This window comes from Megalopta genalis, chromosome 5 (genome assembly GCF_051020955.1).
Source record: "Megalopta genalis isolate 19385.01 chromosome 5, iyMegGena1_principal, whole genome shotgun sequence".
NCBI lineage: Eukaryota > Metazoa > Arthropoda > Insecta > Hymenoptera > Halictidae > Megalopta > Megalopta genalis.
The window spans coordinates 9,771,391-9,792,328 of NC_135017.1; the positions used below are offsets into that span (position 1 = coordinate 9,771,391).

Genomic DNA, 20,938 nt, shown 5'->3' on the forward strand with positions numbered 1-20,938 from the left:
AGATACTCGAACCACCTTTCATCGAGTCCGATGTGAAATATTCTCGGGAACGTCGCGCCGGCCAACTTAATATACCCAAAAATCACTAGCACGGGATTCCCTAACCTCAATCGAATCTCTCTCTACGAATACTTCACTAGAGACATTCATTTCTAGCATTGTAAGTGTTATAAAACAGTGTAGAGCCTGTTAAAAAATTGCGGGGGCTGATAGCAAAATTGTAGAACTGTTGAAAATATTCTGGAACCTGCTAGGAAATTCTGAAGACCTCCAAAAAATTATTTGGCAGACCTCCATCATGATACAGATTCGGTGTTGCTAAAAGTCAACGCAATACAATTTAAAAAATTACAAGGCTGGTACAAAAATTATGGCGGAAAAATTGTAGGACTTCTAAAAGTATTCTGCATCCTGCTAAAAAATTCTACGAGACCCTGGACAAATTGTTGAGCCTGCTCCACCAGGGTACCATTCTGACAGTGTTGCCAGAACTACAAATTTCCAGCCGCGTGGACCGTAGCGTAGAATTTCGGTATTGTATTTGCTGTTATTTCAATTGGCAGGTAGTCGCAAATTGTTTTCCAGGTTGATTGCTCGGTGGTTGAGGTTATGTTGTAAGTCCGCAAACACGGTGAGAGGTTATGAACCCCGGGGATTCCCGCGACTGCGGCGATACGATTGGCGCGGAGGTTCGATCGAGACATGGAATCGATTTCTCGAAGCTTCGGAGATGGGTGTTCTCACCGTCGTCGCCTTTCAGGTATTTAGATCCGGCATGTTCGATAGCTGATGGCTCTTCCATCGAGTTTGCTTTCGCTCGGCAAACAAGGAAATGTTAGTGGTGCCGGCCGATAGGGGGTGGCAGTTCCGAGGTGGGGAAAAGCGAAGGGCGGTCCCACTTCGGTTCGTTTTTCGTCCACTCGAGCTGAAAAATTTCGTGTTTGCGATTGGGCGAAAATTCAGGAAAATAATTATTGTCGTTAAAAGTTGCCGGACTCTCGATTCGGGCCCTCGTTTCGGTTGGTGGACGAGTTTCTTCGATTTCACATCGCCACGTCGAACTGGTTCGAGCAATTATTTAACCAAATCTCGATATTCAAAAACGAATTTCTAAATTTCTATCTTTTAATACAATTTTCAAGTTTCTATCTTTTAATTCAGTTTTTAAATCTCATTTTTAACTTCAATTCTTTTTAATTCCACTTTCAAAGTTTTAAATTCATTTTCTAAAATTTAATTCTCAAATTGCACACAGAATCCTCTACTCGGGCATTTGTTCCCTGACATTGTTTAATGAAATGCAGTTTTTTCGAGGTGAATTTAAACTACGGCCGAGTCAGCGAGGGAAAGCACACGTCGAATATTTTTTCGGGGACCATTTGCCGCGGCGCGTGAAAATCGCGGCGACTTCGGCCCCGCCCCCTCGGGTCAAGTGTTGATGTGACGGCGCCGCGAAACACAGGCGACGTGGATCGATCGGAAATCGATCGAGACAACGGCAGAACGCCGGCGTTACGCGTCCGTTCTGGCCGCGTGCATCCATTCACCGGCAACAATACCAAATCGCCGGATACGACGCATCCGCAAAACTTATCGTTCGTCGCCCGGAATTTCCTCTCGCCTCCCCACGTTTCACGGAATTAGAGGGAGGGGGAAGAAGCTACGAAGGTTCCGGCGAGCGGTCGACGAACCTCGTCGCTTGAAAACCCAAAGAACTCGCGACGAAAACGGTCGGACACGTTCACCTTGCAACTTCTCACTAGATTTGTTCCTCAACGAAAATTCCCTAGGCAAAATCTAACTGCGCCATTTGATAGAGGAGCTCTTTTACACGGAAACTCGTTCCGGCACTCTGGAGAAGAGTCGATTTCCCGTCGATAGAATAAAACAGTGTAGCTCCCGGTGCACGTATCTATTTACAGTGGCTCCTGCCCGCCCTGGGCCCCGCCCACGGCCCGCCCACAAGGGCCGGCCGGTTCCGTTTAATCCGGCCGACGTCGCTCCATCTCGACTTTTTGTTCCACGGCGACGTCGGCACGTCGCAACACCGACCAAAGTGGAGACCCACCATGGTACCCGCAATCGGATCGGTAATTAAACCAGGCTCCGTCGGTTTTCCCGGGAACAGAAAGAGAGCGGGAGGGCGGGAACGGGAAGGAGGAGGAGGAGGAGGAGGAGGAGGAGGTGTGGGTGGGGAGAGCTTTTCCGGCTCGACGCCCGCGAACGGACCGAGGAAAAACAAAAGCCGACGAGAGAGAGACTATTCCATTACACCGTCTGTTTGATCCTGGCCCGGGTCCGTCCGCGCGCTATATCGATCCTTCCTTCCTGCCTCCGCCGACGTCTCGTCCGGATGGATCGTTTTAGTGGCCCGTCACCAACACCTTCCTCCCAGCCGAGATTCCTTCCACACCTCCCGCAACCCTCGTCAACCGCCCCCCGGTATCGGACTTCTTTCTTCTTCGTCTCAAGTGGACGATCGTACGTCCAGCTTTTTAAATTTCCCGCGCTTCCCGATTTATTGGCCATTCCCCGAACGGCGAGTCCCGACGTTTGAACGAGCGATTGGCTGGCTGCAAAATAGTCGCATAAAACACGCGCGAGATGCGTCTGGAATCTCTGATCAAGCATCGAACGGAACGTATGTGTTGCCGAATCAAAGTTGTGCGAATAAATTATGAATAAACAAATTTATACATGCGCATTTAACGTTCGCGCGCAACACGCGAACAAATATTTGTTCGATGGCGTTGTACGAACAAGTCGACGTTATCCTTACGGCAGTTGACATGTCTTCTCGGAAATATAATATTTTCTGTGTGCGGAGCTCTAAGGGGCGTGGTCTTGGTGCCCCCTCCATGTAAACTGTCTCAGGGGGCGTGGCCTCGCTGCTCCTGCTATTTTCTACGAGGCTCGCGAACGGTATACAAATCTATCCTTCCGGAAAATTGATCTCGAACATTGCGAAATGAGATCTCTTGTTAATCAAACGGCCGATTCGGGCTGATTGAAAGTTGGATTCAAGCCGCGTTTCCATGCAATTACGTCCCAATTAATTCGGCAAGATCGGCGGGATTGTTTCGAGTTTTAAGCGACAAAGGCACGATTCCACCGGAGGAAGGCTCGAAGCTGTACGGGTCGAGATCAGCCCGCCTCCCCCCGAGCCCCGCGAAAGGGGTGGTTCGATTCGGTCCGATTTAAATGTCAAATTAAACTCGACTCGCGAAACCGTCTTACCCGCTGATCCCTTAAGCAGCCAGTTAAATCTCCTGCATTTCGTATCCGGGCTGCTGGAATTGTTCGTTTGGCAGCCGTTGTTAGCTCTCAATCGTAGCAGTTCGATACCCCAACTCCCCCCCTCTCCCGCCCCTGCCGCCGCTGACGCCGCCACCAGTCGCTCGGCTGCCGGTCGAACGGTGAATTAAACCGCGGCGTTCCTCCCTCGTTCGATTAATCCGCCGGAAATTCCTTCGAGCGTGAATAATCATCGCGACGGGTCCGTCCGTCCGTCGGCTGTTTTTCCCGTGGCTGTCCGAACGTCAAATTCGAAAGTCCCGCAGTTTCCGTGGCCCGTCCCGCGCGCGATCCGCCTCCGCCGACGTGGTCGGACAGCGGCCGGCGACGGTCGCAATTTAAATTTAAATCCGCGTAATTGGGATTTGTGCTCGCTGTCGCGATAAGTAAACAGAACGATATTTTCAAACAGCTCGTTTATTTATCGTCGCGATGGTTGATTTATAAACGCGCCGCCATAATCGCGGAACGAAATTTCGCTGTCTTACCGAGATGGGATTAAAAGCCCATTATAACGCGTACCAATGCGTCTGTGTATTTTGCTCCTCCCTCGGGAACTAATTACTCAGTTAAAGAGTTAATTATTACGGCCGAACAGTGCTGCAGCATGCGAAATCGCTGTACGTGGTCTGCTCGATTCTGCAACTCACTTTTCCACCTCCACCTCCCTCCCCTCACCACCGAACCAAGTCATCCGTTTCTTTTTATTAATGGAATCATTATCGCGCCACTCAGCCGAACTGTCGACCAAAAGCCACCGACATCTCCTTATTTTTCGCGATCCGTTTCGTTGACCTTCGGAGGCTGATAATTGTAGAATATTTACCGCAACAACCCCCGAATTATCCACGGAAGGGGACGCTGGTAAGAAGAGCGACCCTGGCGGCTGGTCAATGGAGAACACGGCAGACAGGGTGCGGAAACGTCGAAATCCCGCAGGAGCACGTCTCGCGTGTCAACGACCCTCCACATGTTACGTGTCACCCCGCAACACCCTTTATTACGCGTCACCGTTTAAACGCTCGAAAGCACGCGACGTCTACCCGTTATTACCGCGAAGCGTCTCGGGAACTTTGGGACGTGCCACGGATGAGAAATTGTATCGTCCCTGTCGTCGGCTACGCTCCACGGAAAAATAACCATTCCCCGCCTTCGTGGTTGCTCTCCAACCGCCGCGAAATTAACTCGAAGTAGCCGTCCGCCCTTAAATTCTTCGCGAACAATTAATTAACCGCTGTCAAACTTTTTTTTCATCGACTAACTGAGCGGTCGAGGACGCCGAGGCAGCGCCTCGCTGTCTCTAGACCGTCTTAAGAGGCGTGGCATCGCTGTACTGTCCAACTAGATCGTCCCTGGGCGTGGTCTGTGCCTCGGTGGGCGTGGCAACGGTGCTTCCGACTGCGAAAAGAGCCAAAAATAAGTCCCGCAGAGCAGTTTGTATCACTTAGAACTGAAATTCTAGCACCTAGAAATTCTCGCCGAGGCAAGGCTTCGCTGTCTCTAGACCACCTTAAGAGGCGTCGCATCGCTGAACTATCCAACTAGATCGTCCGTAGGCGTGGTCTCTGCCTCGGTAGGCGGGGCTTCGGTGCTCCCGACGCGAAAAGAGCCAGAAATAAGCGCCGCAGAGCAGTTTATAGCCCCTAGAACTGAAATTCTAGCACCTAGAAATTCTTGCCGAGACCGGAAACCTAATTTACAACAGCCGCTATTAGGTGCTATAATTTGAAAGCAGTCGCGCTCGTGCCACCGGCCGAGTAATTTCGATCGTCCGGCTGCTGGAATATTAAGCCCTCCCGTGGCGTTTATTATTCCATGATTTTTATCGCGTACGAAATGACTCACACGATACCTCCCGCATGGGAAACGGAGGAGAACGTGACTCAGCCTTCGTCGCGCTCGTTTTCCCCGCCCCGGCAATTCGGCTGGAACGATAATGTCGAATGAAAAGCGCCGCTTCCGACACCACCGCTGTCCTATTAGACTTCTTCCGGAGATGCCGGTCTCCTGCGAAGAAATTCGGATCCGTACTAATTTCCCAAATACATTTTCAACCCTCGCGACCTATTTCCGACACCCCCGGCATCGCCGGCTGGAAGAAACATGCTGCCAGAATACTTTTATGGAAACCGATCCCATCGGTGCCGGTAATTGACACTCGGATATGTTCCACGGCGAGGGGTTTATTCGCGAGTGTTGAAGGGATGACGGCGTAGCGACGGGGGCGGAGTATCGCGGCAGATTGCACGGTTACTCGGCCGCGTATAAATATGGAGAACAGTCTTAAGTCGAGCAAAGCCGGCCGTTCATTCAGTGCGTCCCACTCCCGGACCGCCCCCGGTTTTCCGGCGCGGATTTTATATTCCCTTTACCGGGGGGGGTGGTCGATATCGAATCACGTCGCCTATAAATCTGCCGGGTATTATTTAATTAAAGCCACGGCTGTGGCTCACGGTAGTTATGCTGCTCTCCCCGGAAAGCACACTTCAACCCCCGGAGGCCTTTTAACCAGTTTTGACCGGGCTTTCAATTTATCGGAAGGGGGAAGGGTGGGATGATGCGGTTCGATCGGAGCTCGCCTGTGTGTCATTCGGATCGCGATGACGTGAGAACGTCAGCGTTGAATTTTTCAAGATCTCGCGGCTTATGGACTTCGGGAAATTCTTCTGCGTTGGGAACGCCGAAGATCCGCAGCGCGCTAATAATAAATAAACTGCGGATGCTCGTGCGTTCGCCTAACCCGCGGTACACCATGCAATCGTAAAGATGTTGACAAACTTCGTCAAAGTTCCTGCGCCCGGTTTTCTCTCGGCCGTCGATTCTCTTATTTACGGAGGGTGGCCTAATCCTGCGCGGCGTAAAAAGGATAAATTCCGATTCAAATGACCCCGATAATTTTCCTCGAGGGAAGATCATGGTCCCCCATGGACGGCTGCCGGCTAAAAAGGTCCGGAGCGGCGTCGATTTATAACCCAATTAACCGGGCTCTAATTGCGCCGGCGAGAAGAACCGGCCGGCTCGCCGACGGTTGAGCGTCACTGGGGCGCGGATAGGGGTCGAACGTTATCGATGGGGGAAACCATAAGTCGGATGGAGAAAACGAGAAGCTCCGCCGGGACCTTTTTGCCCCCTCGCGTTCGCTTCACGCGCGCCCGAAAAAGAGACGTTTTAATAATGGTGGTAAACGAGCGGGGTCGGAGGTGGGAGGTGTCGGCTTTCCTTCCCGGGCAGCCTCGGTGCTTCTTCTTCCTGCTTCCGGTTCAAGGGACACGCCGTGATTTATGGCTGTTCACGGGGGACCCGTGTCGACCACTTTTCGCGACACTAAATAAACAGGCAGTCGCAGCCGCGATCCTAGCCGTGATCGTGTAGTCGACGCTGCTATAAATAATATTTCAACGGCCCGTCGACGCGTCGTGTCGATTCTGACCCGAACCGCGACGCGAGGATCGGTAAAAATTATCGGACGATGTACCGGGAGCATCGCAGTGGATCCAGGAATTTTTTAGCGCTGTTCAAAGTCCGTGAATCCGAAGAGAAAAATTCTTGAAGCACTCTGTTGCTTTCTAATGGCACACGTGGGCCATTAATGATCGAGCGAAAACGATGAAACAACGTTCCAGAAGCGTATAAAGAACTTCTGAGCTCAAAGAACAACTGTTTCATATTAGTTTATAAAAGTAACAATGAAACATTTATTCTGATTTCTCTAACAAGCGTTATTGTAACATTTACCGTGAGTAACATACAAATTGAATAAATAACTCGTAAATGTATCTTTTACGATATGAATAATCGTACATTAGAAAATTAGTGACCCATCGTTTGCACGAGTTCCGTAAATCTAGTGTTAAAGAAAACCAGGATAAAACCCCGCTGACTACCGGCGAGCAAGTCATTTTTTCCAGCAGACACATGGCACGCAACGTTTGCGTAAGTCACAGGTGGAGATCGAATGCTCGTCCCGCAAGGAGCGGGAGGGGAGGGGAAACGTCGGTAGGCCTGGTTGTCCCTTTGTCATCGGGGTCGGCAGTGTCGCGACCCCTGCCCGGAACCCGACACTCGACACCGTTTGCCCTTTCCAGGGCGGTTCGGTAGCCGATCGCAGATACCGGGCTTCGTTTTATGGTGTACGATTTCCGTAAAGCAACACCGCTCCTTGCCGGAGCCAAATTAACCGAGTGTCCGAAGCGCAGGTAGACGCAATGAGGGTGGTCTGCACAGCGATCACACCTGCGAGATTCCCTTTCTCCTTTGTCCTCTCCTTCTTCCCGTTACGGAGCTCGGTTTCAAGAGCCCGTCGCGCCTCCGCCGCTCTCGCGCCGCCCCGCCTGCTCCGGCCCCGCCCACCGGGCCGATCATGCCGTTTCCCTTCGGCGGAAAGGGCTTCCCCGATCAGAGCCCGCGCCGATATCCAATTGTCCACGTGGATCTGTTCGTCCACACGGCTCTCGTTTTCCGCTCGTCTCGGTGCCCGATGTCTAATCGCTTTAAACGACCCCTACCCGCCTCCTGCCCCCACCCCCTCGCGGATTAGCATCGCCTGTCTCGGTATTACCGGTTTAACGGAGTTTTCCCTGCAACTGGAAACCGCCGGCGAATTTGTTCGCCGACGGATACACGCGGATATACTCGGGGACGACCGAGCTGGATTACGATTTCACGCGGATCGCGTTGCGAACGGGAAGTTAGGCGGCGATTAGGGGCTGGCTCGGGTCGCGCTTCGAGTACGTACACTCCGCCGGATTCGGCTGTTCGCTGGCCCGCGGTTTTACGGTTTTATCAGCACGCGTTCCGGGTTAGTTTGCGGCCGCGGGACAATTTTTGCAGTGGGGGTGGGGAGAGGAGAGGCTGGGCCCGCCGGAGCGTCGGCCGCACGTGTACTAGCAGCCGCAGTTATTCCTGCCATTATCCTGTTGCCTCTATTAGTTTCGGAACTGTGCCGGCGCCGGAGCTAAATCAACCGAAAGTACGGAGTTCCCTGGGAAAGATAAACAGCGGCAACAAACCGGTTAATAAATTGTGCTGGATTTATTTTCAAACCGGGATCCCGTTTCCGGTTATATTTAACCCCCGGCAAGTTCGTGTGTTTTCTTGGCGATGCGGAGCCGGACGGGTCGCGGCCACGGTTCCCGCGAACTTTCCGCGGGAATCAAAGCAGTGCCGCCCTTTGTTCCGCAGTTGAACAGTCGGCCGATTAACAAACGATTCCGCGTCTCATTAACCAATAAACAATCGCCCGGGAACGGAGCACGGCCCGGCTCCTCGCCCCGCCCGTTGCCGCGGTCGCTCCACCCTCCGCCCCCCTCCCCCAGGGGGGATCGCGGAGACGTCGATCGAGCCTCCCGGCTCGACGAGCAACCACAACAACAACAGAACGCTCGATCGGGTCGAGAAGAACGTCATTGAAGACGGGAGCCGGTGAAAAGTCTTCGACGGTTTTTGTTCGGGGCGCGATCGATAGCCGCGGGACAAGGGACAATGGAAGATCGCGGGATCGATCGATCGGCGGGCACAATCGTGGCCCCGGTTAAACGGTTAATTAGGAGGAATTCGGGTTTACCAAATCGAGATATCGGACCCGCGTCTTCTCGTCCCGGCTCCGGGAGTATATATCGAGCACGGCCGGCGTCGTCGACCTAATTAACAAGCGTTGTCGGGGCTCCTCGGGCGCCGATTCTCCGCGCGGAAAGTTTAAGTACACCCGGCATCGACGATAATAGCGAGCCTCCCCGCTCGGCGTTTGCCTCTGTGTGTACGTGCTTATTCATCGTCGCGCGGCTGCCAGCGACCAACACACCGGGACAACCGACGACGACGCCTCGTCCCGACGCCGAGACGCGTGCACTGACTCACAGAACAAATCACGGGGCAGGGAGCGCGCGCGAGAGAGAGAGGCCCCCCGCGGTGTTCAATATGCATGAGTTATCATTCGTAACGCAACGGGAATGAATCATATATTCGCGATGTTCTCGGGAACGCTCGTTAGCCCGCGCCTCGCCCCGCCCCGCGGCCGCCGAGCCCCGGGCGCGCCCCGAACGCACCCACACACGCGCCAGCCGACTTACCGACACCGCGATCGACTTCTTCGGGGCACCGAGGGTCGCTCTTTCGCTCGAGCCTCGTTCCGCCGCCGCGAGACAACCACTTTGCACCCCCGAACAGACTGTTCTCTGCCGGTGCTGTGCTCACGGGTTCAGTCGCGAGGCGATTTTCAAGCGGAAAATGCGGGCTGCTCGGAGAAATCTTTGGATTTTTGCAGAGGGTGCGTGGCCTGGGTTCAGGGACGGAGCAGAAAATTTGTCGACGAGTTGAGAAAGATTGTTTTCTCCTGGGTTTTCGATGATTCCCGAGGCTTAAGCGTGGTCCAAGGTTTAAAGCGGCGCATGGACAGCATCCACGGGGTGGACCACGCGTTTCGGAATCGATATTTTTCTCGACTCAACCCTTTTCCGTCTGTACACAGCCGCGACACGTTATCGAGCCCCCTTATCTCCCTTTCATTCTCTCTCGTTCCGTCGTGTCTTGACACTTATCGCCGTTTTTCCCCACCCCGGCCCTCTCGTCTTCGCATTTTCCCTTTTCACGGGGCCCTCGGCCGGCGCCATTTACATCGGCCATTCAAGCAGGGCCGCGTGCCCCTCTTTCTTATCGTTCACTCCCGGTTTTCTGTGTTCCCTTTAATAACCGGGTGGCTGCGCTATCTTCCTCGGACAACACGAGATTCCTTTTCTTCGACCGCCTTCCTTCGCTCCTCTCGGCCCCGCCCCCCAACGGCAGGCGCTTTCTCGGCCGACAAGCAGCCCCTTCGTCGAACCAAAGAACTCACCCCCGTAACAAGCGATTCCCAGGCCGATGGAAAAATATTTGCACGGTCCCCGGGGAACGTCCCTAGGGAACATCGAGGTGGAGGGGCGTGGCTGTAGAAAAATACATTTTTCTTTCCGTCGAGTGATTACTCGATAAGAGATTATGATTTTTCAATCAGGCAACGACGCTGCTTTCAGCTTTTGATCGCAATTTGTTCCTTCAAATCGGAATGCCACGTAATAACGGTGTTATTATTTTCGAAACTTCGCTTCGAATTTTAGAATGGTCGAAATACCGATTTTTGTATTTTGATTTTCGCTACACGCACAAAATTTTTGTTGGAAGAACAATTTACAGGGATCGAAAGCAGAGTATTCGCCGTTCAAAATGAGCTTGGGTGCATCGTCGTACGATTTTTTTTCTAGGAGTTATGTCGCTTTAAACACGAGCAAGTTTTCGCCTGATGTTAAAGACACGCGTCGATAATGGTCGATTTCACACGTTCGATTTAAAGCGTTGCGAACGGGCGCGAAAAAATCGGAGGTCAATGCTTTTGGTCTCATTGAAAAGAGAAGACTTTGTTCTATAAGATGGTTATAGTTTCCTACGAAAACACAATTTTTTGCTTTTCGCACAGAATACTAAATTCGTACAATGATCAAAAATACCGATTTTTGTATTCCGCTTTTTGCCAAGCGTGCAGAATTTTTACGACAGAAACAAGTTAGAGAAATCGAAAGCGGAGGATTCGCCCTTTCGAACGAGCTGAGATGAATCGTTCTATGATTTTTTTTCGAAAAGTTACACTACTTTAAACATGGTCAAGTTTTCATCCAACATTCAGTGTCGCTACCAAGAGTGCTAATTTCACATTTCCGAATCAAAGTGCTATAAAATGGTAAAGAAAAATTATATACCGATATTTTCGGTCTCATTGGAAAGAGGAGACTTCGTGCCATAAAACCACGTTAGTTTTACTTGACAAACAAAATTTTTATATTTTAACTCAGAAGTCTGCAAAATCGTAAAAATATCCAAAATGAAGCTATTTCTCAAAAATGCCGCTATTATTTCGAAGCTTCTCTTTCTGGAGCATCGATTGACGCTCGCCATTGTAGCAAAGTACGAGATCACCTGAAGCGAAAAATCCCGACTGACATGCCAGCAGAATCGTATCGTTTAAAATGTAGTCTAACCATTTACGACACTTTCAATTGTCATAAAAATACAGCGGAGGGATTAGAAAGCCTACCGCGAGCGTTCTTAAACAATTTTTTGGAAGCACGAGGGCGAGAGAACGGGATGGAAACGCAAAAGAAAAATCCCCTTCGTCGCACGGATGCACTGGAGGAAGGGTTGTTGCATCGGTCGATGCGGCAGAAGCGGCCGTGCGCCGATAAAAGCGACGCCGGGCGTCCACCCCCATCCAGCCACCCCCTACCCCCGACCGTTCGCGGAATAATTGGATCGGTTTTTGCAGCTGTGAATCACGAGCCACGACAATCGGAGGAACAAGGCTTTTTCTTCTCCCCAGAGGGTTTTCCGGGCCACATATCGCGGCACGGCTGCTCCCGGTGCTTCGTTTCGCTCCCTTATCTTCGAGGAGTGCCATTTTTTTTCTTTGTTCCGCCCCACGGCCCTCCTCGGCCCCCTTTTGAACGCGAAAGGGACGGTCACCTATTCTCGCGCCTCCAGGCTTCCCTCGATGAATCCTTAAAACGATAATATCGAATTCGAACGGCATTAATAAATCCTAGCACCCCTAGAAAATGGCAGCCAACAGTCTCGCGTGCAAAGATCAATTAACCTCGGTGACATTGCTCTAAATTAATTATACATATCATGACCGCGGTTTTTTCCAGCCGCGCGATACAGGCGTGCTTTTAATTGCGGCGGCGAGAAGCGATCTTGTCATTAATCTCGCGCAATGATTGCACGTGGAAAATAGTAAGAATGCAGCGCGGCAAGGTTAAAAGCCAGACAATTCAACGGAATTGTCTCCGAGATGAGCAAACACGCGTGAGAACGGCTTCCGAACGGTATCCGAGCGATTCATCGGCGGGACGCGATTATCGCTGTCACGGTTCGATTGTTCGTCGGCCGTGAGAGAAAGAGAGAGAAAAGGAGTGAATTTTCTCCGAAGTTCTGAGCTGTCTTAACGCGCGCGGAACTGAACTGCATTTCCGGTGGCTCCGCTCGCCGGGAAAAGTATTCTTCGATAACTCTTCCGGCGAGACAGATCCATCCATCATCCCCCTTTCTCGCGATAAGACGAAAGTCTCGTCGATCGTCCCCGCTCGACGTCGATAGTCCCTCGGAAAAGAGTAACAGAAAAGTCCCGTAATAGCTCGCGACCCACCTGGGAATCGATCCTTCCGAAATCTTCCGTCGAAGATGGAGAACGTTAGCGGAAACTTCGGAGTTTCTCGATCTCGAGACGCATAGGGTCACTTTACAATTTTTTTTTCGAGGAACGAGACACTGCGCATCGAAATACAAGTATGCACCGTTAAAGTGCGTACATTGAACTGTTAGAAAACATTTTTCCCCCGCATTTGTACCGACAACGGTGCAATGTAGCGTCGAAGTCAATAAGCGATGCCAAAGAGCTTCCTGGTGCTGTGGCATATACAGCCGCGTCGCATCTTTCTTTTTCCGAAAAATGGGACACCATGAATAAAAGATCAAGTGTCCGTAGTTAAAGTGCATACATCGGACTGTCGAACGACAGTTTTTTCGTTTCCGAATTCGCGGCGAGGACGATGGAACGCGAGATTAAAATTGATGGTACGAGGCAGATGATTGACTTGGGGATTTCGTTTGTTTTGGGGACGAAGACATGGACGCGCTGAGGATGCTGGACCTGGTCGTTCCTCAGCACGTGGTCCGTGGCCAAACTATCCGGCTTGAGTGCAACTTCAACCTGGACGGTGAAGTCCTGTACTCGGTGAAGTGGTACAAAGATGGGAACGAGTTCTACCGATTCGTGCCGCAGGACAAGCCGCCGGTACTCGTCTTTCAGCTGCCTGGTGTCACGGCGAACGTAAGAATTACTTCCTATTGATTTTTCTCTTGCCCCCGTGGCCAATGCACTGCAGTACCTGCCTCCACTTTCTATTTAAAGCTTCTCTCCTTTTATACGCTGACAATCAAAATTAAAGGATCATCGTTGAATCTCGGTTGCACAAATTATTCGGACTAAAAGCGTCGTAACTTTCTGAAAAGTAATCCAACAACGATCTACCTGGGCTCATTTTAACGAGAAAAATATCCGCTTTTAGCAGCAGCGCGATATTGTCTCCTTAAAGGGATTGCTTTTGCGTTGGATACTTTTTTGTTCGGAGATTTAGCGTCGGCGACAGTGTCCTTATTCGATATGCGATAAAGTAACCGGAAAAAATCGTAGATCAAAACAACTGGAAGAAGTTAAAAGGGGGAACATCGTTCTTTAAAATGTGCTAAGGTGCATTGTAATACGATCTTTTTGCGAGAAGTTATGACACTTTGAACACAGTGAACTTTTCGCTTAACATTTAGCGGCTCTGTGGATTACGTTGAAAAATGCCTACGCCACGCTTCCGATTCAAAGCCACGACAAACGGCGAAAAAAAATCCTAGCTCAACGCTTTTGGTCTCGTTAGAAAGAGGAGACTCCGGACTACAAAAGACCAATAACTTTTTGTCGATATAAAATTTTTTGCAGTTCGCACAAAAGTCTGAATTTGTAGAATTACATCAAATGCGAACTTTTGCTTTCCAGTTTTTGCCAAGTGCGCACAATTTTTTTGCCAAAAACAAGTTAAGCTGTTCGGAAGCTCAGTATTCACCCTTTAAAATGAGCTAAAGATCATTGCTCTACGATTATTTTCCGAGAAGTCACGGCACTATGAACATGGTGAAGTTTTCGTGCAGCGTTTAGCGACCCCACTAAAAATGCCAATTTCACAGTTCCGATTCAAAGTGCCATAAAATGGTAATAAAAAATTGTAGATCGATGTTTTTGTGCTCGTCGGACAGAGATGGCTTCGTGCTACAAAACCATGTTGATTTCACTCGGGAGCAAAATTTTTCGATTGCGCCACAGATCCGCAAATTCGGAAAATTTTCGAGGAAGTAGAATTGTTGGTCATCGCGCTGCTACCGAAAATGAAAAAGATTCTGCAGCAAAATGGCTGGTACATGCTTAAAGGGGAACATTTGCCCTTTGAAACGAGCTACAGGCCATTGTCGTACAATTATTTCTGACGAAGTTACAGAAGCTCGAACATCGACAACTATTCAATGAAGGTTCCACGATTCAAGACCTCGTAGAAAAATTTATTGTTAAAATTGTTGCCGATCTCGATGATGGGGATTTCGAGGGAACGGTCAGCCTTTGTTTTTTCTGCTCACCCCGCGCCTTGAACTTTATCGATTCCGGCGAAGGTCCGCCACAAATAGATAAGAGGTTCTTCGCGTTTTGTTAAATATCGATTAAAATAATAAAAGATTTACGACGGAGGAGCGGTTTTGTTGAACGGGTTCGCTGGTCTGGGTCCCTCGTCAAAGAGATGTACAACTTCCATTTAACGGTCACGTTTTCCACCCTAACCACGCCGCAAGTCTCCCACCCCTCCCCCCTCCCGGTCCCCCGGAGCAGCCACCAATCGACGATGTTCCACGAATCCTCGGGCTCGAACGATTCGGAGAACACCGTCCGGGTTAATTGCTCGGTTAATTGGCCAGGACACGCCTGTTCTTCTTCTTCTTTCAGATTCACAATTCCACCGACAGCTCGGTCGTTCTCTATTCCGTGAACCTAATGAGCACCGGGAGATACAGATGCGAGGTGTCCGCCGAAGCGCCATCTTTCCAAACGGTCTCCGATCACTCGGACATGCTGGTTGTCGGTAAGATCATCGTTATTCCAACATGCCAACTTTTATATAACCAGTTAGTTATTGCAATCTCTTAGAAAAGTATTTAAATTACTGTAATTATACTGTACGTGTTTGATTTTCTTTATACTTCATTTAAACTAAACGCTTTTATTATAATTTAATAAGGAATGCATACAGGGTGTCCCAAAATTATGGTGCTTCTGGGAAATGAGAGGTTCCTGAGGTTATTTGAAGTAACTTTTTCCTTGGCGAAAATGCAATCCACGGCTTTGTTTACGAGTTATTAATCAAAAACACTGGCCAATGAGAGGCCAGCTCGACTGGCGCATGGCGGCCAAGCCAACTGATCTCGCCTCTCATTGGTCACTGTTTTTCGTTAATAACTCGTAAACAAAACGGCGGATTACATTTTCGCTGAGGCAAAAGTTACTCCAAATGACCTCAGGAACCCCTCATTTCTTAGAAGTACCATAACTTTGGGACTCCCTGTACATCCTTATTAGCCAGTTAGCTTTTTTCACGAGTTTGCTCGCAACGAAGAAATCGCAACATTTTGTATTGCGACGAGTATACTCGCCAGAAAACATTTAACTGGATCAGATAATCAGCAACAATGGTAACAAATCTAGAGCATTGCCTCTGCCCTCCCTCTTTTTAGAGTCCCATCAGTACGATGGAAACGCTGATAGAGATCCCGCGAGTGAAATAATGTCGAAATCTGATAAGGAATCCTGCGTCGCGAAGTATGACGAAGTATAGATACATTTTGAATAGAAAGGCCGGGGGTTAGTACAGGCTCCGGGGCATTTGAAAGGTGCTAACGAGCCTCTGGAAACTTTCAGCCCTGCCGGAAGACGGGCCCGTTATCACCGGAAGACCGGGCAGGCATCGTTATCAGGTCGGCGACGTGGTGCGGTTCAATTGCACTTCGGCGAAGTCCAAACCGGCCGCCATGCTCAGCTGGTTCATCAACGGGGAACCTGTAAGTCACTTACGGGGAATCCCCCATGACTGCGGCCCGTTAGAATGCGTGAGAACGACGCCCACAATGACGTCACCGTAGCGAACAACCTTATCAACTTGGTTAGATCTGCATAAGCATCACCTTGAACCCCGACCTTAACAAAATTCCTTTGCTACTTGAAGCAACTTTGCTACTAAGAATCTTGTTAATTCGACAGCGGGAAGTGTCCTTTGATCCCGATGGAGTATTATTTCGCAGACATTGTTCGACGAAGATTAGATCTTCGAGAGTGCATTGAAAAGTTCCAATTAAAGTGCTAGGCTATTGACTGGTGTTGCAACCCTCCCCGGTACGAAAACTGCCAGACGAGGATTAGAGAGATGTACCAGGCCGGTTTTTTGGTTGCGTCAGGTCGACCCGCAGTACTTGAAGGGGCCCCACATCACGGAGGTGGATCGCGATGGTCTGGAGACGGCGGTGCTCGGCCTGGAGTTCCGTCTGCGTACGAAGCACTTCAAAAGGGGAGACCTGAAGATCAAATGTCTGGCGACGATAGCGACCGTGTATTGGAAATCGAACGAGCTCAGCATAGAGGGTGAAAGGCCCCTCAAGATGCCGGTAATGGAGAGCAGGGAGACAAGAGCGCAAGGGCACACGCACGCCGAACATATCTTGGGAGGTGGGTGGCCAATTTTCTTCGGGGCACGCCAGCAAATTTCGGCGCGTTGTTCCCCTAATTTCGTTCACTTTTCGAAAATGTCTAACCTTCCCGCTTCTGCTGACGGAAGGAAAAGCACTTTGGTCTAAAGTCTCAGGTGTATTTCGGGGATGAACCGTCGTCGAACTTTCGGGCCATCCTGTATAAGGGCTCAATGGAACCTCTATTACGCCACCCTGTGATCAATGAATCGCGAGGAAGCCGCTCAAACGACTCGTATCAGCGAAATGCCGCCGAAAAAAGCTATGAATTACGTCGCCGGCGACGTCAGGTGCACCCTCAAGGTGCAACCCCTTCCCGACTGCATCGATCCAGCCCCAGAATTTTTTGCCAGCCGATGTAATCGAATTTCCAAGCCAGCCAATTTTTGTTAATAATTTAAAACAGACGTGATTCAGAATTTTTTGCCGGCCAATTTTACCATCCCCAGGTTTCATTCGTATTTATTCCGTTCTTCTTGCGTGAAAAGAATTTTTTTAAATTTCGCTTTTGCTTTGTTTCTTCAGGAAGCGGAAGCAGCACGTTAGCACCCTGTATCCTGACGATGATCGTCGGCCTGTTTGTGCTGCGATAAGAAAAGGAGGCCTGGTGTTGTCGCTCGTGCTCATCCCCGATCCTCCACCCCCGGTCCCCGGTCAGGCCTCCGAAGGAAGCTGCGCGAAGATCGCTGTGTACTAAATTAACCGTGTTGTTTCTATTTTTTATAAAGAAGCAGTTAGTGGAGTTAGCGGGACGTAAACCAAAGTATATGAATCTATATACTTAAGTACACACTTAACGTTAGGATGTTAGGACGAGGGGTTGCGTGCAACCGTCGAACCAGGAGTCTGCCCCACTGTTGCCATTTATGGAAAATTTTTACGGATTTGGCGTGCAAAGATCTTGATACGGGTTTCATAGATCTTTTTTAAAGTTCTCGACGAATTTATTGGAAATCAGTTATTAAGAATCCGGCGGTAGCTTTAATTGCAAATTGATTTGTCGGCAATTGGCTGTTCGTTCAGTTTTTGTTTCGATTAATTCCGAAGACGTCGACGAACAGATTTCTGGTACGACTTAAGGAAAAAAAAGATGATCGAGCATGGTTGTTTAAGAGTTTTTATTCAGTCGTTGACACGATGCAGTGGACAGAGTTTAATCACAACCGAAATTTATAAGAATCTATCGTCGTCTGTGTGTCCCCGGGCATGGGAGAGCGTGCATATTTCACCCTAGCATTTCTCCCACCCTCTTCTTTGTTACTTGCGAAATCGGGACACAACGAGAGGTGGGGGGGAGGAATGAAACCTCGAACGAGTGTGAACGGTCCAGCCTCAGTCAGCGAACTTCGAGTCCATTCTGACTGAAATTGCTAGCTGTTGTCGTTCACGAGAGAATTTTCCATCATTTATTAATTAACAGATCTTTATTGTTAATATCGAAGCTTTCGCCAATTGTTTTATAAAAATGAGAAATCGAGAATATTAAATTATGCTAAAGCTTTCGTTGATACAACATTGTACAATTTTTTTAATAACGCGAATAATCCGCATGGGTCAAAATGGACACGAAATTCATCATGGGGAATTAATGCTGTTCAACAGACTATGACTTCTTTCGGATTTCTAACTTGCAGTAGCTATTTCGTAAACCTTTCTTCGCTTCCGTTCCAAGAAGATAGGTTCAATTAAATGATCACGCATGATCTTGTGATATTTTTCGGTTTATCTCTGGAATCATAGATGCAGAGAGAAATTTAACTACACCGCATAACAGAGCAAACAATTTCCTTGTAAAATACTTCAACAGGAGTTATATACGTCAAACGTTACACGTTTCCTCCGAACAGTTTCATTGTTATCTCTTGAACAAAAGAAATTTGATATAATTCCATAAAGAAATTATCTGCTCCTTCGCATAGTGTAGTCAGATTCTTCCCCCACCGTCTTTCTTCACGAGAAAAATGGGAAAATATGCGGAGATCAACGCATTTTTGGCATTCTTTTCATTTCAATAATTATCCAGGACTAATGTGGCAACATTAAGCTGTGTCAATCCGTTCAGTCGAGTTCAGAGAAGAATTCCGACTAGAACTTTGCAAGTTAGAGGTCCGAGAAGCGTTGAACAGTGTAATCACCGCAACGCCAGTGTGACTGCGAGGGCGTGCGTGCCCGAATTATTTATAAACATAATTGTACACGAGTGTTTCTATCGTCCAGTCGCCAGAGAACGAAAGCAGACTACTCAGCCCGGTGAGAATTAAAACGGTTTCTCACGTCGTAGCTTTTATCAATCTAGTCGCTATTAATCGGCAGCAATGATACGTTATATCCTAGAGTTATCGTGAGCCGTATGTGAGGTTTTATGCATGCGTGTATGTACGAATGTGAGCGATCGTGTAGGCGTGTGTTTCACCAAAGAACATCCGCGCTATAACATTCCTAATTGTTACTTAACCGCCAGCACACATAGGGTGTGTAGAGTTGACGTCGTACTGCCTCGTACTGCCACACTTTGTGTACGGTTTAAGCGTAAGGACGTGCAGTCTGTACATATGTACATAAATCGGATCGACTTTTATCTTTAACTTAACGTTCTGATAATAAACCCGACGAATTCACGTCGACGAACAACCGACAGCGTGTTCCCTTATTTATAACAACCGATCAAAACGTGCCATCAGAAGGTGGAGGTGCTGAACAGACACCTCTGAGAGAAAAAGGCATGCCTCTTTCTCTGAGACTGGCAGGACCTTGCCGGAGATTTGACAAAGAAGTTCGAGATCTTCTGCTCCCCGGGTGCTGGTGCATCCTCCACTTCCTCCCACTCCACAGACAGGGCCTGAGACTCTAAAATCTTTTCTGCAGTGGACCAGCTGAATCTGACTATACGTGGGAACCCAAACACAGGGTCCACATGCTGAGAAAGCCACTTCTTGGTCTCTGGGTCATTCGGGTAACCACTCCCGTACTCTGAATTGATGTCTCCCTCAAGGAACTGCCATGCCCTGATGGCATGGTCACGAGAAACCTTGGCACAGATACTGGCTGCACTTACAATAGGGTAGGTGGAGTCAGCCTTCTTTGCTACCACTATTTTCAGGCCTGGGAAGATCTGCTCCAATCTGGCCTGGTATTTCTCTGGCTTGCCCACTGTGTCCACATAGATCTCTGTGATTCTGGCTCCTTCCTCTATCACCCTCTGAGCCAATTCAATAGCAGAGACCATGGACACCTCATTAAGGGAAGTTTTACTTCTACGGTACATGCTGTTGGATATGGTGTTGGGTGATATCACATCCACAGCCCAACCCATGGTCTCCCCATGTTTACAAATTTCATCGAAAATATCGTCCCTCTTCTCTTCCGTCAAACTTTTCGAATCAGCGCATCCTAGATCTACCAGAAGCTTTTTCTCGGAAAGCGGAGCGTAGGCGATCCCGTAAACCATAGGGCCGAGGACTGGTCCACGACCAGCCTCGTCAATACCCAACTGGCATGGCTCGTCTTTACAAATTTGCGGAACCTAGGGTGTAGGGCATAGTTTAAAGTTTCGAATGACAATTGTTGAAAGACGATTGTTTACATTATTTTGACGCATACCTTCGACAAGTAAACCTTGTTGATGCTGTGGTCCCAGGCTTTCAAATACGGAGTCAAGTCTCCCCTATGGGTAATTTGAGAATTGTTCAAGGAATCCGCGCCATTCTCCTCCGATTTCGTTTCGTCTTTGTTCTCTTTCGTATCTTCCATGATATCGTCAGCTTACTCACAACAAGGGACGCGAACTATGGAACACTTAACCTGAAAATGTTTAGACTAACCGCCAAAAATTCAGATGCTATCGATAAGTCGTATCGAAATAAAATGGCGAATTTGTCCAAAATGACCACACATATTTAGTTTATTTATTTTTAGATTTTTCCTGTGTGTTATCGTGATTGTAAGCAAACTAAAATTAGCATATCCTGAAGTGCAAGTTTTCACGTTTAATTTGAGCTAACGAACGTTAATAATATCAACGGGAAAGCAATGATGCATTGTTTTTTATAGCTAATTATTCATGCAATAGTGGTTCTTCCGGGATAATTTTGAAGCGCAGCAAATGAGGTCCGTACAGCATCGAAGCAGCTGAAAACGCCCAATATTGCCCAATATCGGACGTTTAAAAACAATTTATAAATTTTACCATCAGCTGGAAAATTACTGAAATCGAGGACACATGAAATAAAAAATAAACTAGAGCCCTATGCTGCGTAAAGCGGCAACACTGCTTGCATGTACATACGTCCAT

At 48.9% G+C, this 20,938-nt stretch overlaps 2 protein-coding genes across 2 annotated transcripts in view; one reads left to right on the forward strand and one right to left on the reverse strand.

The window, feature by feature from the left end:
• Positions 1-19,282, forward strand: part of LOC117220965 (uncharacterized) — a 38,629-nt gene extending 19,347 nt beyond the window's left edge. Inside the window, exons 2-6 of the mRNA XM_033471477.2 lie at positions 12,942-13,147; positions 14,858-14,993; positions 15,827-15,966; positions 16,360-16,627; positions 17,173-19,282. Of these exons, the coding sequence (XP_033327368.1) occupies positions 12,942-13,147; positions 14,858-14,993; positions 15,827-15,966; positions 16,360-16,627; positions 17,173-17,240 (818 nt within the window). The 3' untranslated portion in view covers positions 17,241-19,282. The remainder of the gene's footprint in view (positions 1-12,941; positions 13,148-14,857; positions 14,994-15,826; positions 15,967-16,359; positions 16,628-17,172) is intronic.
• Positions 17,751-20,894, reverse strand: LOC117220964 (ribonuclease H2 subunit A). The gene is made up of 3 exons (XM_033471476.2): positions 20,834-20,894; positions 20,248-20,463; positions 17,751-20,170 (listed from the first exon to the last, which is right to left on the reverse strand). The coding sequence occupies exons 2-3, from the start codon at positions 20,395-20,397 to the stop codon at positions 19,325-19,327; spliced, it is 996 nt and encodes a 331-aa protein (XP_033327367.2). The 5' UTR covers positions 20,398-20,463; positions 20,834-20,894; the 3' UTR covers positions 17,751-19,324.
• Between the last annotated feature and the right edge of the window lie 44 nt (positions 20,895-20,938).